At 40.0% G+C, this 16,653-nt stretch overlaps 1 protein-coding gene across 1 annotated transcript in view; it reads left to right on the forward strand.

The window, feature by feature from the left end:
- The window catches only part of LOC126298209 (hemicentin-1-like), a 748,827-nt gene that overhangs the window by 663,298 nt on the left and 68,876 nt on the right, over positions 1–16,653 (forward strand). Inside the window, exons 51-52 of the mRNA XM_049989513.1 lie at positions 7,430–7,552; positions 12,060–12,278. Of these exons, the coding sequence (XP_049845470.1) occupies positions 7,430–7,552; positions 12,060–12,278 (342 nt within the window). The remainder of the gene's footprint in view (positions 1–7,429; positions 7,553–12,059; positions 12,279–16,653) is intronic.

Consider the following 16,653-nt stretch of genomic DNA (forward strand, 5'->3'; position numbering starts at 1 on the left):
GGCACCGCTTTACTACCCATAATTCCAGAGACTATTGCAGTCCCTGGTCCCCTTCGCCCCCATCCAGTCTGGCCTGCTCTGTCTGACCATGGGACAAAGGTGGTTGTACTGGTCACCCATGGCCCTCAGCTGCTGCTGCTCTCAGGACAGGACTGGACTCGAACCCGCGCCCTCCAGCTCCTGGGTGCTGTGCCGCAACTTGCCGCTAGTGGTGCTTGCTTGGTACACCAGATGGGAAGCAAACATGGCCTGTCCTGGACCCACTGCTAACTGCTGTCACTGCCCTCCTTCAAGCAGACCATGCAGTCTCCAAGTACCCAGCTGCCATTCCATCCCACCCCAGTGTTGTGTCCCCAGAGGCGGAATACAGCCTGAACAGGTACATGGAAATAAAGTACAGATTTACATAGAATATTTACAACATTGCTGCCAGACTGGCCCCTACAAGTGTAGACCAGCACAGGTCTCACCCGACTCTCGACTGACCTGGCACACCCCTCAAGATAAATCTACTCTGTCTTCATGCCACGAGTGGCCTACCGGGACCATCCAACTGCCATATCATCCTCAGTGGAGGATGCAGATAGGAAGGGTGTGTGGTCAGCACACCACTCTCCCAGTCGTTATGATGGTATACTTGACCGAAGCTGCTACTATGCAGTCGATTAGCCCCTCAATTGGCATCACGAAGTTGAGTGCACCCCGAAAAGTGGCAACAGCACATGGTGGCCAGGATGGTCACCCATCCAAGTGCCGACCATTCCTGACAGTGCTTAACTTTGATGATCTCACAGGAACCTGTGTAGCCACTGCGGCAAGGCTGTTGCCCAAGCTAAATGTGCCTGACTATTTATATTGCTTTTCCCCTCTCTTCTGATGTAGTGTCTGGGAGAGACAGAAACTATGGCAGGGGTAAATTCCCATATGTCAGCCATTTACACATCGCACTCCTGGCTCTGGCCTAGTGCCCCCACCTCATACATCGCAATAACTTCAAGCAGCGCTGCAGTTCCCTGCCCCACTGTTACTTCACACCAAACACATTATGCTAGCAATAACGCCATTGCAGCTGCGCCCCGTTTACTCTGCCTGGCCTACTGGCTGCCGACTATTACTACAACATTTTCTTGGGATTAACTCATATACCTTGTTTTCTGCACCAGTTTTCCGCAATGTCTAGTGCACATTGCCCTAACAGTTTAATGCCTGTTTCACCTGCTAACCTAATATACTTGTGGTCAGGTAAGGATTACTCCACTACCACATGCCACTGTTTGACGTAAGTACCCAGAAAGCTATTTCATAACATCTTCCCCTCTTCTGTTCCTGAAAGTAGGTTTGCTACCCCTATTCAAGATATCTAGACTATTTTCTAGTAGTAGTTTGAGTAGGTGCTCAGCTCTGATGTTGGTGTTGCTGCTTCCCCAGAATGGGTTGCAGGCATTGGCATTGCAACCAACCAGCAGTTACTCATTTTACTGTGAACAGCTATCTACCAGCCTCCTCACTTCCTGGAAAGAATTAGTTCCACCCTCGTAGAGAAGGTATGCTGAGGCCAATTCGATTTCCATCGTGCTTCCTTCCTCACACTGTTTTATCCTGATGGTCACTAAGTCCCTGGAGCAAAAGCCTGCCATTAGCATGAATCTACATGTACAGCTACATGGATACTCTGCAAATCACATTTAAGTGAGTGGCAGAGGGTTCATCAAGCCACCTTTACAATTCTCTATTATTCCAATTTCGTATAGTGCACAAAAAGAACTAACACCTACATCTATCCGTACAAGCTCTGATTTCCCTCATTTTATCGATGTCAACAAAATATTTTTGCATTGAGAGGAGAAAGTTGGTGAATGGAATGCCGTGTGAAGATTCTGTCGCAATGAAAAATGCCTTTCTTTTAATGATGTCCAGCCCAAATCCTGTATCATTTCTGTGACACTCTCTCCCATATTTTGCAAAAATAAAAAGTGTTCTGCCCGTCTTTGAATTTTTTCGATATACTCCATCAGTCCTATCTGGTAAGGATCCCACGCCATTCTAAAAGAGGACAGACAAGTGTAGTGTAGGCAGTCTCCTTAGTAGATCTGTTACATTTTCTAAGTGTCCTGCCAATAAAACACAGTCTTTGGTTAGCCTTCCCCACAGCATTTTCTATGTGTTCCTTCCAATTTAAGTTGTTCATAATGGTGACACATAGGTACTTAGTTGAATTTATGGGTTTTAGATTAGACTGATTTATTGTATAACCGAAGTTTAATGAATTCCTTTTAGCACTCATATGGATGACCTCACACTTTTAGTTATTTAGGGTCAACTGCCAATTTTCGCACCATTCTGATATCTTTTCTAAATCGTTTTGCAATTTGTTTTGATCTTCTGATGACTTTAATAGTCAATAAACGACAGCATCATCTGCAAACAACCTAAGACAGCTGCTCAGATTGTCTCCCAAATCATCTATATAGATAAGGAACAGCAAAGGGCTTATAACACTACCTTGGGGAACACCAGCGATATCTTCCGTTTTACTCGATGACTTTATGTCAATTACTACAAACTGTGACCTCTCTGACAGGAAATCTCAAATCCAGTCACATAACTGAGACAATATTCCATAAGCACGCAACTTCACTATGAGCTGCTTGAGTGGTACAGTGTCAAAAGCCTTTCAGAAATCCAGAAATACGGAACTGATCTGAAATCCCTTGTCAATAGCAGTCGACACTACATGTGAATAAAGGGCTGGTTGTGTTTCATAGGAACGATGTCTTCTAAACCCTTGTTGACTGTGTGTCAATAGACAGGTTTCTTCGAGGTAATTCATAATGTTTGAACACAATATATGTTCCAAAATCCTGCTGCATATCAATGTTAATGATATGGGCTATCTTTCTTGAATATTGGTGTGACCTGTGCAACTTTCCAGTCTTTGGGTACGGATCTTTTGTTGAGAGAATGGTTGTGTATGATTGTTAAGTCTCAAGCTAATGCATCAGCATACTCCAAAAGGAACCTAATTGGTATACAATCTGGACCAGAAGACTTGCTTTTATTAAGTGATTAAAGTTGCTTCACTACTCCGAGAATATTTACTTCTACGTTACTCATGTTGGCAGCTGTTCTCGATTCAAATTCTGTAATATTTACTTTGTCTTCCTTTGTGAAGGCATTTTTGAAGGCTGTGTTTAGTAACTCAGCTTTGGCAGCACTGGCTTCGAAAGTATCTCCATCGCTGTCACACAGAGAAGGCATTGATTGTTTCTTGTTGCCAACATACTTCACATACAAACAGAATCTCTTTGGATTTTCTGCCAGGTTGCGAGACAAAGTTTTGTTGTGGAAACTGTTATAAGCATCTCACATTGAAGTCCATGCTAAATTTCAAGCTTCTGTAATAGGTCACCAGTCTTGGGGATTTTTTTGTCTGTTTAAGTTTTGCACGTTTGTTTCGTTGTTTCTGCAACAGTGTTCTAACCTGTTTTGTGTACTAAGGAGGATCAGCTCCATTGTTTTTAATTTATTTGGTATAAGTCTCTCAATTGCTGCCAATACTATTTATTTGAATTCAAGCCACATCTGGTCTACACTTATATTATTAATTTGAAATGAGTGGAGATTGTCTCTCAGGAAGGGAAGGTGTCAAGTGGATCTCTCTCTCTCTCTCTCTCTCTCTCTCTCTCTCTCTCTCTCTCTCTCTTTTTTTTTTTTTTTTTTTTTTTTTTTTTTTTTTTTTTTTTTTTTTTTTTTTTAGGATGATATTTTATGTGTACCTCCAGAATTAAACATGTAATTTCGCCAACATATTGAGGGTAAATTAAAGTCACCACCAACTATTATCGTATGAGTCGGGTACATGTTTGAAATCAAACTCAAGTTGTCTTTGAACCTTTCAGCTACTGTATAATCTGAACTGGGAGGTCAGTAAAAGGATTCTGTTACAATTTTATTCTGGTTTCAAACAATGACCTCTGCCCACACTAACTCACAGGAAGTATCTACTTCGATTTCTCGACAAGTTAAACTACTTCTAACAGCAACAAACATGCCACCACCAACCGTGTTTAGTGTATCCTTTTGGAACACCATTAGGTTCTTCGCAAAGATTTCAGCTGAGCTTATATCTGGCTTTAGCCAGCTTTCAGTGCCTATGACGATTTGAGCATCAGTGCTTTCTATTAGCTCTTGAAGCTATGATACTTTCCCAACACAGCTATGACAATTTAAAAGTGTTATACCAATTGTTCCTGTACATATGTTCTTCCTGTGTTCAGTCTGCACTCTTTGTAACTGAAGCCCTTCTTGTGTTTTCCTGAGACTCTCCAACATTAAAAAAAACTGCCCAGTCCATGCCACACAGCCCCTGCTACCCATGTGGCCACCTCCTGCGTAGAGTGGACACCTGACCTATTCAGCGGAACCCGAAACCCAACCACCCTTTGGCATAAGTCAAGGAATCTGCAGCCTACTCAGCCACCGACCATCTGAGCCTCTGACTCAGACCCTCCACTCAGCTTTGTACCAGAGGTCCGCAATCGGTCCTGTCGACTATGCTGCAAATGGTCAGCTCTGCTTTCATCTTGCAAGCAAGATTGGTAGCCTTTACCACTTCTGTTAGCTGCTTGATACCAGAGAGAATACCTTCTGATTCAAAGTGACACACATCATTGGTACCTACATGAGCAACCACCTGCTGTTGGCTGCACCCTGTGCTCTTCATGGCATATGGGAGGACCCTTTCCAAATCTGGAATGACTCCACCCGGTAAGGAGTGCACGTTGGTTTTCTTTCCCTTCTTGTCAGCCAAGTCCATAAGGGTCCACTTAACATGCCTAACGTTGGAGCTCCCAACTACCAATAATCCCACCCTCTGTGATTGCCCAGACCTTGCAGGCTGAGTGGTTTCCTCTGAAACAGGACAGGCGACAGCATCTGGCTCAGCGACAGTGTCAGCCACAGACAACACCTGAAACCTGTTTGTCAGACAAACTGGGGAGGTCTTATGTGTGGCCACCTGGGAAGTCTTTCACCACCTGCTTCACCCCGAGGTGACCTCCCACTCGACCACAAGTGAGGGGTCAACCTCAGTGCTAGTAGTAACTGGGTTGGCCACCGGTGAGGACTGATTGGAGGACTTGGACATGCTGGACATCTGTTGGATCCCCACGGCTGCCCCACAACAGTGGTGCCCATCCACTGCAGCCTCAAGCTGTGTAACCAAAGCCATCACAGCCTGAAGCTGAGAGCAAAGTGTCACCAACTTGGTTCACATTCGCACACAACAATCGCAGTCTCCATCCATACTAAAGACTGTGGAAAACTAAACTATGCAGATAAACAGACTATCAGCACATGCTGTACAACTCTACTGTACACCTTGACAAAAATGCAAGAACTGTGTCTAATAATACGCAGATATTGAAAAACCTAACTACCAAAGCAATCAACTCAGGTGAAACTAAATAATTCAACCCTGATTATGTCATAAAATCAGTTTACTTCCCAACACAAATGAAAATGTGAGAACTGTGGCTATTAGATATTAAATTTACACGCAGAAACTAAACCATTAAAGCACACAGATTATATAATAAATATATTAAAAACAAAGATTCCAAGACTTACCAAGCGGGAAAGCGCCGGCAGACAGGCACAATGAACAAAACACACAAACACACACACAGAATTACTAGCTTTCGCAACCGATGGTTGCTAAATAAATTATATAATAAATTATATAATAAAATTCACTTGTGGAACTCCTAATGCCAGGAATTTTTTGCTGACTTCTACTGCAAGGATTTGACCATCCGGTATAATCTTTCAGTTGATTACCCTCAAATACTCTGTCAAGACCCTTTTGTTCTGCATCTTTATTTTTTCAAACAGTCTTTGGAGCAGTATGCTTCAGAAGTTTTGGTGCCCAAATTGATACCTTTGCACTCTTAAAGAGCTCAGCCAGTGTCTTGACCAGCAGTTTGTCCTCCCATGAAAAGATCGTAGGCACCATCTGCTTAAACCACTACACTGTTCCCACCCTTCCACAGACAAATATAAGAGCATCTTTGTCCAGATAGACCCTCCTGAAACTGGACCCTGGACTTGTGTCACCCCTAGTCTTCTAAAAGAGAGCCATGTGAACAAGTTATATCTGCTGCAAGTCATGTTGGCCAATGGATGTCCATGTTGGATAACTGCCATCCTGAAAACTGATGCTGTAGTATTTTATCTTGAGAAGTGGGAGTATAAGACTCTTCCCTTGTTCTCTTGTTCCCTGTTTTAGAGGTAGAGGGAGTCTGATTACCCTCTTCACCATGAGACAGTCTTTTTCTGAAGAGCTTAGGTTCAAGACCTTTTTGTTCAAATTTGCATCATATAACAGTGCCAGTAAAGATGCCCATATAAAGTTATTACACAATTTCAACCATTCTTCAGAATTTCCCACAAATGTTTGTCAATTGATTTAAGTCCCTTTAAAAATATATGATTCATATGTTTGTGATATGTGAATCTTTTGAATCTAACTTTTGGATATCTAGCATAAAAAGTGTGAGGAAAGGTAAGTTAAATATGTCTCACACTAGATTATGTTTGTAATAAATAAAATGGAATATGTAGCAGTGTTGTCCAGTCACCCACAAGTAGCACAAATGCTAAATTTAATTCAGGAGGAAGAAACATAAATCTATATGGTCATCAGCACAACTTTGAGAATCATACTGATACTATTACAGAGTCTTTGCAGTCTTTTATATTTCAGTGCTCAATTTATGAAGTGTGGCAGTTTTACAGAATTGATGTTTACCTATACCCATTCTAATGTTTTCAGTTATTGCTACATACCGCCATTGTTATGATATAGCATAGTTCTACAGGATTGTTTTTACCCCTATCCATTCCCATGTTTTAAACCCTACTGCATACAGTATCTGAATTGGATATATGGTGCAGAATGCTATTGAAGGTGGCATATTATCAACTCCCCTTGAGCCTTTGGGAAAATTTCTAATGATGTGCCAATTGATTGGGACTGCCAGGGATCAATGAAACCTCAACCTTGACCAGAGAGAAACAGAACAGGCAAGGTCTACAATATGATGAAAAATCAAGCCAACAAGCTTCACTAGAAAATAGTGAGCTACCCTATAAAAAACCTATAAATTTTTGCTTTCTAATAAAAAAGTTATCAATTACTCTCATATATAATTTGTGATTGTAAAAACTGTATTTGACTGAGAGAAGATTTTATTGAAATGTGTAGAGAACTGCATACACTTATTCTGTAATGTACTTATTTTATTCAAATTTTATAACAAAATGTTCATTACTTGCAAGCAACAGTAGCAATTAATGAGTCATTCATGCTCCAGTTTCTATGTGTTTTGCTATGTGACAATACAAATTTTATTCTATTGCATGTTTTCAGACATTAATGAATGCCTTGTTGATCCATCTGTATGTTCTCACCACTGCCAAAATGTGAAAGGGAGCTTCAGGTGTCTTTGCCCACCAGGCTATAATCTCATGGAAGACCGAAGAACTTGCACAGGTATAATTCTATTATTGTTGGATGTATCTTTGAATAATTTATGATTTATGCATTAACATCTACCATTTATTTCTTTTCTTGAACATGATTTTTGAGCTTATTTGTCAAGCATTATAACTTTAACATGTGTAACATGTCTGCTGATTACTGCACAATCAGTAATCTGCCACTCAACTGTAAACTAGATCTGCAAGAGTACTCTCTACTGTTTTAGCCACACTTTTTGTAAAAAAATAAGTCTAAAGACACATTAAAAAGGTTAAGAAAAGTTGAAAATGCAAATACGTAAAGTGTAATATATTGTGCATGCATTTGAAAGGAAGCATCTCAGAACTTAAGGAAGCATCTCAGAACTTTTAAACTTCTACAAGAAGTTCTCATAAGTGACATGAGAGAATTAAAAATAACACAACAATTAAAAGTGAGTGTTGCAATAAAAAATACATTGTCCACTAACAAAACATCTGAAAATGTTTGTTGCAAAATGAAACATATTTTGTGTCAATCACGGGCAAAGTCAGTTTCAACCTTAATAACATGCGACAGAGAATTATGTTTGACAAAATTTCAAGTAAGGCTCAGTTAAAAGAAGGTACAATAATTCAGCAAACCACAAGTTCATGACAAACACACTCTCCATTCACATACATGGTGAACCATAACAAAAATGTAATGTCAAATACAGAAAAGTAAAACTAATCTTTTCAATGGAACCTGGAAGAAGAAAGTGATATTTTTTGAGTGACAACGATGTTTGAAATGTCATTCAAGAAACAAAAAAAAAACAAAAAAAGCACTCCATCTTCAGGCTACAAGTGGCCTACTGGGACCATCCAACCACCGTGTCATCCTCAGTGGAGGATGCAGATAGGAGGGGCGTGGGGTCAACACACCGCTCTCCCGGTCGTTATGATGTTATTCTTCACCGAAGCCGCTACTATTCAGTCAAGTAGCTCCTCAATTGGCATCACAAGGCTGAGTGCACTCCAAAAAATGGCAACAGCCTGTGGCAGCTGGATGGTCACCCATCCAAGTGCCAGCCACGCTCAACAGCCCTTAACTTCGGTGATCTCAGGGGAACCAGTGTATTCACTGCAGCAAGGCCATTGCCAAGAAACAAAATACATCGAAAGTTAATGGCCATTTTAAGTTATTTAAAACCAGGAGATTGCAGAAATACAAGTTCTTCTTGAAATAATTGTCACTTCTAATAAACTAACAAATAAAACCTTCCTTATGTTCTATGGTGGCTCCAATGATGTTGCATAGAACAAAGGTTTGAATCCTGTTAATACCCTGACTGCAACTATAAAACACTTAAAACTTACAGTATGACAAACCTCTGCCTTCATGTGTGAATGGTGCGTTAAGTGCTGCAAGCATACAGAAGTTTTCATCGACTTTGCAAATGAGCACATGATTGAAGAAAATATTTAATAGATAATATTATGAAAGCCATGGAATGCGTCTTAGCTATATTAATTTGTAGTATTATTAAATGTGTGAGAAACCTTATACAGTTCAAACAAATGTTTTTGCACAGATAGCTCACTACAAATACTTCAACATTTAGTAACTGCACTCATGTACAGGGGTAGGACAAAAATACGGGAACACCACATGAACTGCATGCACAAACATAAATGCAGTGCTAGTCATGCCTGTTGATTATACTGTTGTGTTTGACCATGAACACCACCTGTGAAATGTCCTCAATAAGTCGCAAGTCTCAGTTAAGGCCAGAACAGTGTTCTATGTAGTTGTGAGTACATTATGTCAAAGGTAAGTGAATTCAAACATGGTGTAAATTGTTGATACTCATATGGTGGGTGCTTCCACAACCAAGGTAGCCAAAGTCTTTGGTGTTTCAAGAAGCACTGTATCTAAGATTTATTCCACATACTGGAAAGCGGTAAAAACATCATCCTTGAAGTCACAACAAAGATGGAAGAGTGTGTTGGGTGATCATGACAGACACTCATTGAAGAGGATTATGATGAACAATAAGAGACGACAGCTGCAAAAGTCACTACAAAACTGTAGTGAATTGCTGTTCTGAGTAAAGCAGCCATCATGGCTTTACTAGCCATGGTGCTGCTGTAGGTGATATGCTGTTACCTTCTTCCAAACTCTGAAATGACTTACTAGCCAATTATAGGAGGACCTACAGTTTTACCTGGGTTGCAAACTACAGTGCAGCTTTTTCACATCAACAAATACCACCAGAGGTGAAATAAGTGATATTTGATAGACAAAAATCCTAAAGCTGACTGGGGATCAATGCAAAACCTTTTGATTTCTAGTCTGGCATTTTACAGCTGAGCCACAAAACTACACAAATACATCCTCAGTTCAGTAATATTTTTGAGAAATTTATTTATTTATTTGTCCATATAAATCTCTTTTTCAGTACATATATCATACACTGGATAGTGGACAGGAAACCTTTTTAGCTATTGGTTTTACAAACATCAAACATACGTCATTTAAATTTTTATGTCAAATTGGATCTATACAGTTAATAATTACATATTTTATTTACCACTGTACATTTTTAACTTATTTCTACAGTTTTTTTTTACTTGCACAACTACTGTATAAATGCAGGGAAGGGGTAAGATCTTTAGATCTTTAAGGAAAGGTTTGCATGGGTTTCTGCTGCTCACTTGTTTTATTATTCTTATAATTTGACTTTTGTTTCCTGAAAACTGTTATAGTCTGGTGTACATTTCCGCAGCAAATGATACCATACTTCAGTATTGAAAGTACATAAGCAAAGTATACAGCCATAAATGTTTCTGCATTAGTATTGTTGCAATGAATGGTAGTACATAGCTAGTCTTCCTAGTTTTGAATTTAGGTATGTGATATGAGAGATCCATTTAAGATTTTCCTTGATATGAATCCCAAGAAATTTTGTTTCAGTGAGCACTAATGTTTTGGTTATCTATACATGTTACTGGGTTCGCTGCATTTTTTTTTGATCTGTGTGGAAATTCATGAGTACTGTTTTTTGGGGGATCAACTATTAGCCTCTTTCTGATAAACCATTAAAACACTTCTTTTGTAACATCTTTTGCAGATAGAGAAAGATTTTCTTTTTTATTTCCTTCAATCAATAGTCTGGTGTCATCTGCAAACACTGCTGGTTCAGAATACCTAATGTGCAATAGAAAATCATTAGTGTATACCCAAAAAATAAAGGTACCTAAAATAGAGCCCAGTGGAACACCATGCCTTATTCCACATGGTTCTGAAAGGTGTACCTGGTGTTCATTTCCTTCCATGCACTTAATTTCAGTTACCTGAGAGTGATTTAATCCACTGATTTGGCACACCTCTCACACCATACCATTCAAGCTTTCTCAGCAGCACAGAATGATCAATCACATCAAAAGCTTTTGTTAGGGCGAAGAATAAACCTGAGATTTTCCTGTGGTTGTCCATTGCATTTAGGACATAGTTTATCAGATTGAAAGTGGCTGTTTCAGTTGACCACTGTGGCCTGAAACCATGTTGACATTCAGAAATAATATTGTTCTTGTTGAAGAATGTAGTTAGTTGCGAAAGGAACACTTTTTCAATAATTTTTGAAAACTGACAGTAGTGACCCAGGCCTATGGTTCTCCATACGCTACCCATCATTTTTTTATATAGGGGTATTAATTTTGCTATTTTCAGTTGCTGTGAGAAGACACAACATGGTAGGGATGAAATTGATATGTCTAGTAATGGAGAGAGTATGTGTCTTGCTGTTATTTTTATAATATAATCTGGAATATCATCAATACCTGTTGTGTAACTACTCTTCAGTAAATTAATGGTATTTAGGAGTTCTGTTGGGCCTATTGGACTGAGGAACATGGATATATTATTTACTTCAATAGCTGAAAGTTCATTCAGTATTGTATTAGGTGAGTTACCAAATTTTCCCTTCATTAATTGTCTAGTAACAGTTGCATAATAAGAATTCAAGTTGCTTTGCAACTGCCCTAGCATCAGTGACATTCCTGCAATCATGTAATATCACAATATTTTTGTGAGTTGTCTTCCTCCCTGTAAGAACTAAGCGTATTTTTGAAGCTTACAAAAATATGTTGAGTATGTAATTTTGTGTGATTTTCCAGCCTGTGGCAATATGTGTCAGTATGTTGAAGGCTTGAGCCGCAGTTGTTACTGTTAACTGACTAGTATTCTAGACAGTATATTTTTGAGAGTCCAGTCTTTGTCTGGTGCCACAAACACTGTCTTTGCATCACCCAGGCTATTACATCTTTTGAAATTATTGCTCATTTACAAATATGACCAGTGTAGCCGTTGACTGTTATGCATAAATAGTGATAATGGAACTGGGAACACAAAAATATACCATCAGTCAATCACCATGAGAAATCTACATAAATTATAAGAAATGTTCTGTGTTCTCCCATTCCTATGTAATTAACAACAGCATGTACAAACAACTTTTAGCAGCATCAATAAAGAATATAAGAGTATTTTCTTTCAGTTTCAGGTAATGAGAACTGGGATTATGATGAGTTTGCAGAGTGGACCGACAGTTTTGAAGACAGGAACAAATACATGCCACATAATTTAAATGTTAATAGGCCAGTCAGACGACCTAAAAAACCTAGAACTCGTCTACCAAAACAGTTCTTCAGAAGTCTCTCTAGCCACAATGATGACTGTGAGCTAGGCTTTGCAGTTAAGAATGGCATTTGTGAAGGTACTGTTATAATTTTTTCTGCAAGTATGTTCCATATACAATAATCTAACAAAACTGTACCTTCAGATGAATGTTGTGCCCTCTTCTTGTTATTGTAATATATGATTTATGGATCAAATTTTGTTTTTTGGTATATGTATGTCTAATGTATTCAAAATATGAATTAAAATATCAGTTTCAGTAATGACATGGTAATAGTTCATAAAAGTACAAAATCAGCTTGTAAGCTGTGTTATAAGTAGCACTTATACATGTAAAATTTGTTACTCTGTGACTATGATGTACTGCCAAAACTGTCAAAGTTTTCTTTTTTCTTTTTTAATGTCAGTGCTGTACTTTTTATTCTTTTTTTTGTCTATGGCACTGCTCCTACAGGTATTCAGCACATTGTATCATTTGCTTAAAATCAACACATATCATCTGACAATATACAAAATTATTGTCAGCTTAATGTCAGCACTGTCAGCAGTAGATTGATACACTTCACAGTTTCATGGACAGAATTTTTTCCAGTGTTTACTTTCAGGATGTGAAATGGGTAGTACTGCTGATAGACAAATATAAAAGTAAAAGTGATACACTTTGTAATTCTGGAATATGCCTTCCTTGGGGAGTGGAGAGAGCTTGATTTGAGTACATTTAAAGGAAGGCGGGATACATAGACACCAGGATGAGAGGGAGGCACCTATATATAATAAGGACAAATGGGGACAATGATGAAGGGGGTGTTGTCAAATGTGGTACATTGTTAAACACTTTGACAACTACAGTACAGAGATGTTAAGGACCAAGAGAGAAATAGTGTTTCTGACCAGAGCATACTTCACCAAGTCCTGTGGCTGTTCAGATTATGTTGTTGGTTCATTCCTGTCACAATAACATTACTGAAATAATTTTTTCACCACAATAAAAGTTGTTAGAGGATGTTATGGAGAGAGACAAGAAGAAATGTGGAGATTTTGACAGTAAAAACATGCATGTGTAGGCCATAATCTGTTTACTAGCCACGGAATTGACCAATTTCAACTTTGGGTCATTTTAAATCACATATTTTAAGCTTCATATTTTATTTCACATTTTTGAAGCTTAATGTATGTGCTTGGAAATGACCCACAGTTTAAATTGGTTAATTTCATAGATAAAAACAGATTACAGCCTACTTTGGCCATCTTTTCATTCTCAAAACACATTGAGGCTGTGAACCCCTAGAAAATAAAATTTTAAAATGTGGAAATATATAAAGAATGTTAAGGTCTAATGCTCATAGGATACGTAAGAAAAAGAAAACAGAACGTCTGGAACCAAAATTTCAAGAGATAGAAGTACTAGAGGAACAGAAGAAAACAAGACAATTCTACCACTCAGAAGTAACGACGAGGAAAAATTTTTAACCCACACAAAATCCATGTAAAACTAAATGTGGTAAGACAAGTAGACTAACAAAAAATATTGGAAGGATGGGTAGAATATTTTGAACATGTGCCCAATACCAACTCAGACCAGGTATCAAGAGATCCACGAGAAGTCAAAGAGAATGTAGAGGAAAGAGAAGAGGGAAGGGAAGTACTAAAATGACCAACAATGCAGCAGGTGGAGTCAGTGACATATAAATCAAAACATATCTATGCACCTGGTGGAGATGGCATAGTGTTAGAATGCATAAAATTTGGTGGTCAACCTCTAACACATGAAATACATGCACAAATTAGTAACGTAAAGATTTTAGCACGTGAAAATTAGAGGCATAACTTCAATCTTGTATTTTAATAACCTTTTAAATTTTGTGTCTAATTTGTTTTGCTCTCTGTAGATTAGTTCAGACATTCTTTGCACAACAGTTTTTAGCATGGATAGGAACTGTGACTGCTGTGTTTGGATGCGGGCTGAATTGGCATCCCTTCGCTCCCAGCTTCAGGCAGTGTTGGCTTTGGTCACACAGCTTGAGGCTATTGCCAGTGGGCATCACTGTGGGAGTCCATATGGGGGTTTGTCGGGGACGGCCAGCTCGTCCCATGCATCCCCTGATCGGACTATGGCTGTGGCTGCCCAGAATACTGCCCACATTGAGGCTGACCCCTCACCCATGGTAGAGTGGGAGCTCGTTTCGAGGTGTGGCAGGGGGCGAAAGATATTCCGGAGGGCTGAACGAAAGGCCTCTCCAGTTTGTCTGATGAACCGGTTTCAGGCTCTGTCTCTGGCTGATCTGATCTTCAGCCGGACATGGCTGCTTGTCCTGTCCCAGAGGTTGCCCCTCAGTCTGCAAGATCCAGGCAGTCACAGAGGGTGGGCTTACTGGTAGTTGGGAGCTCCAATGTCAGGCTCGTAATGGGGCCCCTTAGGGATATGGTAGCAAGAGAGGGGAAGAAAACCAATGTGCACTTCGTGTGCATACTGGGGGGAGTCATTCCAGATGTGGAAAGGGTCCTTCCAGATGCCATGAATGGTACAGGGTGCACCCATCTGCAGGTGGTCACTCATGTCGGCACCAATGATGTGTGTCGCCATGGATTGGAGGAAATCATCTCTGGCTTCCGGCGGCTATCTGATTTGGTGAATACTGCCAGTCTTGCTAGCAGGATGAAAGGAGAGCTCACCATCTGCAGCATTGTCGACAGGACTGACTGCGGAACTTTGGTCCAGAGCCGAGTGGAGGGTCTGAATCAGAGGCTGACGGTTCTGCAATCGTGTGGGCTGCAGATTCCTCGACTTGCGCCATAGGGTGGTGGGGTTTCGGGTTCTGCTGGATAGGTCACGAGTGCATTACACACAGCAGGCAGCTACATGGGTAGCAGGGGTTGTGTGGCGTGGACTGGGCAGATTTTTAGGTTGGATGGCCTCGGGCAAGTACAGTAAAGGCAACAGCCTCAAAGAGTGTGGGGCAAAGTCAGGACATGTGGGGACCAAGCAGCAATTGGTTTTGTAATTGTAAACTGCCAAAGCTGCATTGGTATAGTACCGGAACTTCAAGTGCTGATAGAAAGCACCAAAGCTGAAATCGTTATAGGTATGGAAATCTAGCTGAAGCCAGAGATAAATTCTGCCGAAATTTTTACAAAGGCACAGACGGTGTTTATAAAGGATAGATTGTATGCAACCGGAGGTGGTGTGTTTGTCGCTGTTAGTAGTAGTTTACCCTGTAGTGAAGTAGAAGTGGATAGTGCCTGTGAATTATTATGGGTGGAGGTTGCACTCAACAACTGAACTAGATTAATAATTGGCTCCTTATACCGACCTCCCGACTCAGCAGCATCAGTGACAGAACAACTGAGAGAAAATCTGGAATACATTTCACATAAATTTCCTCAGCATATTATAGTCTTAGGGGGAGATTTCAATTTACCAGATATAGACTGGGACACTCACGTGTTTAAGGCAGGTGGTAGGGCCAGAGCATCGAGTGACATTATACTGAGTGCACTATCCGAAAATTACCTCGAGCAATTAAACAGAGAACTGACTTGTGGGGATAACATCTTGGACCTACTGATAACAAACAGACCTAAACTTTTTGACCCTGTAAGCGCAGAACAGGGAATCAGTGATCATAAGGCTGTTGCAGCACCCCTGAATATGGAAGTAAATAGGAATATAAAAAAAGGGAGGAAGGTTTATCTGTTTAGCAAGAGTAATAGATGGCAGATTTCAGACTACCTAACAGATCAAAACGAATATTTCTGTTCTGGCACTGACAATGTTGAGTGTTTATGGAAAAAGTTCAAGGCAATCGTAAAATGTGTTTTAAACGGGTACATGCCGAGTAAACCTGTGAGGGACAGGAAAACCCACCGTGGTTCAGCAACAAAGTTAGGAAACTACTGTGAAAGCAAAGTGAGCTTCACTGCAAGTTTGAACTCAGCCAAAACCTGTCAGACAAACAGAAACTAAATGATGTCAAAGTTAGCGTAAGAAGGGCTAAGTGCGTAGCGTTCAGTGAATTCGAAAGTAAAATTCTATGTACCAACTTGACAGAAAATCCTAGGAAGTTCTGATCTTACGTTAAATCAGTAAGTGGCTCGAAACTGCATATCCAGACACTCCGGGATGATGATGGCATTGAAACAGAGGATGACACGTGTAAAGCTGAAATACTAAACACCTTTTTTCTAAGATGTTTCACAGTGGAAGACGCACTGTAGTTCTTTCTCTAAATCCTCGCACAAACGAAAAAATGGCTGACATTGAAATAAGTGTCAAAGGAATAGAAAAGCAACTGAAGTCACTCAACAGAGTAAAGTCCACTGGACCTGACGGGATACCAATTCGATTCTACACAGAGTACGCAAAAGAACTTTCCCCCCTTCTAACAGCCGTGTACCGCAAGTCTCTAGAGGAACGGAAGGTTCCAAATGATTGGAAAAGAGCACAGCACAGCTAG

This window comes from Schistocerca gregaria, chromosome X (genome assembly GCF_023897955.1).
Source record: "Schistocerca gregaria isolate iqSchGreg1 chromosome X, iqSchGreg1.2, whole genome shotgun sequence".
In the NCBI taxonomy this organism is placed as follows: Eukaryota; Metazoa; Arthropoda; class Insecta; order Orthoptera; family Acrididae; genus Schistocerca; species Schistocerca gregaria.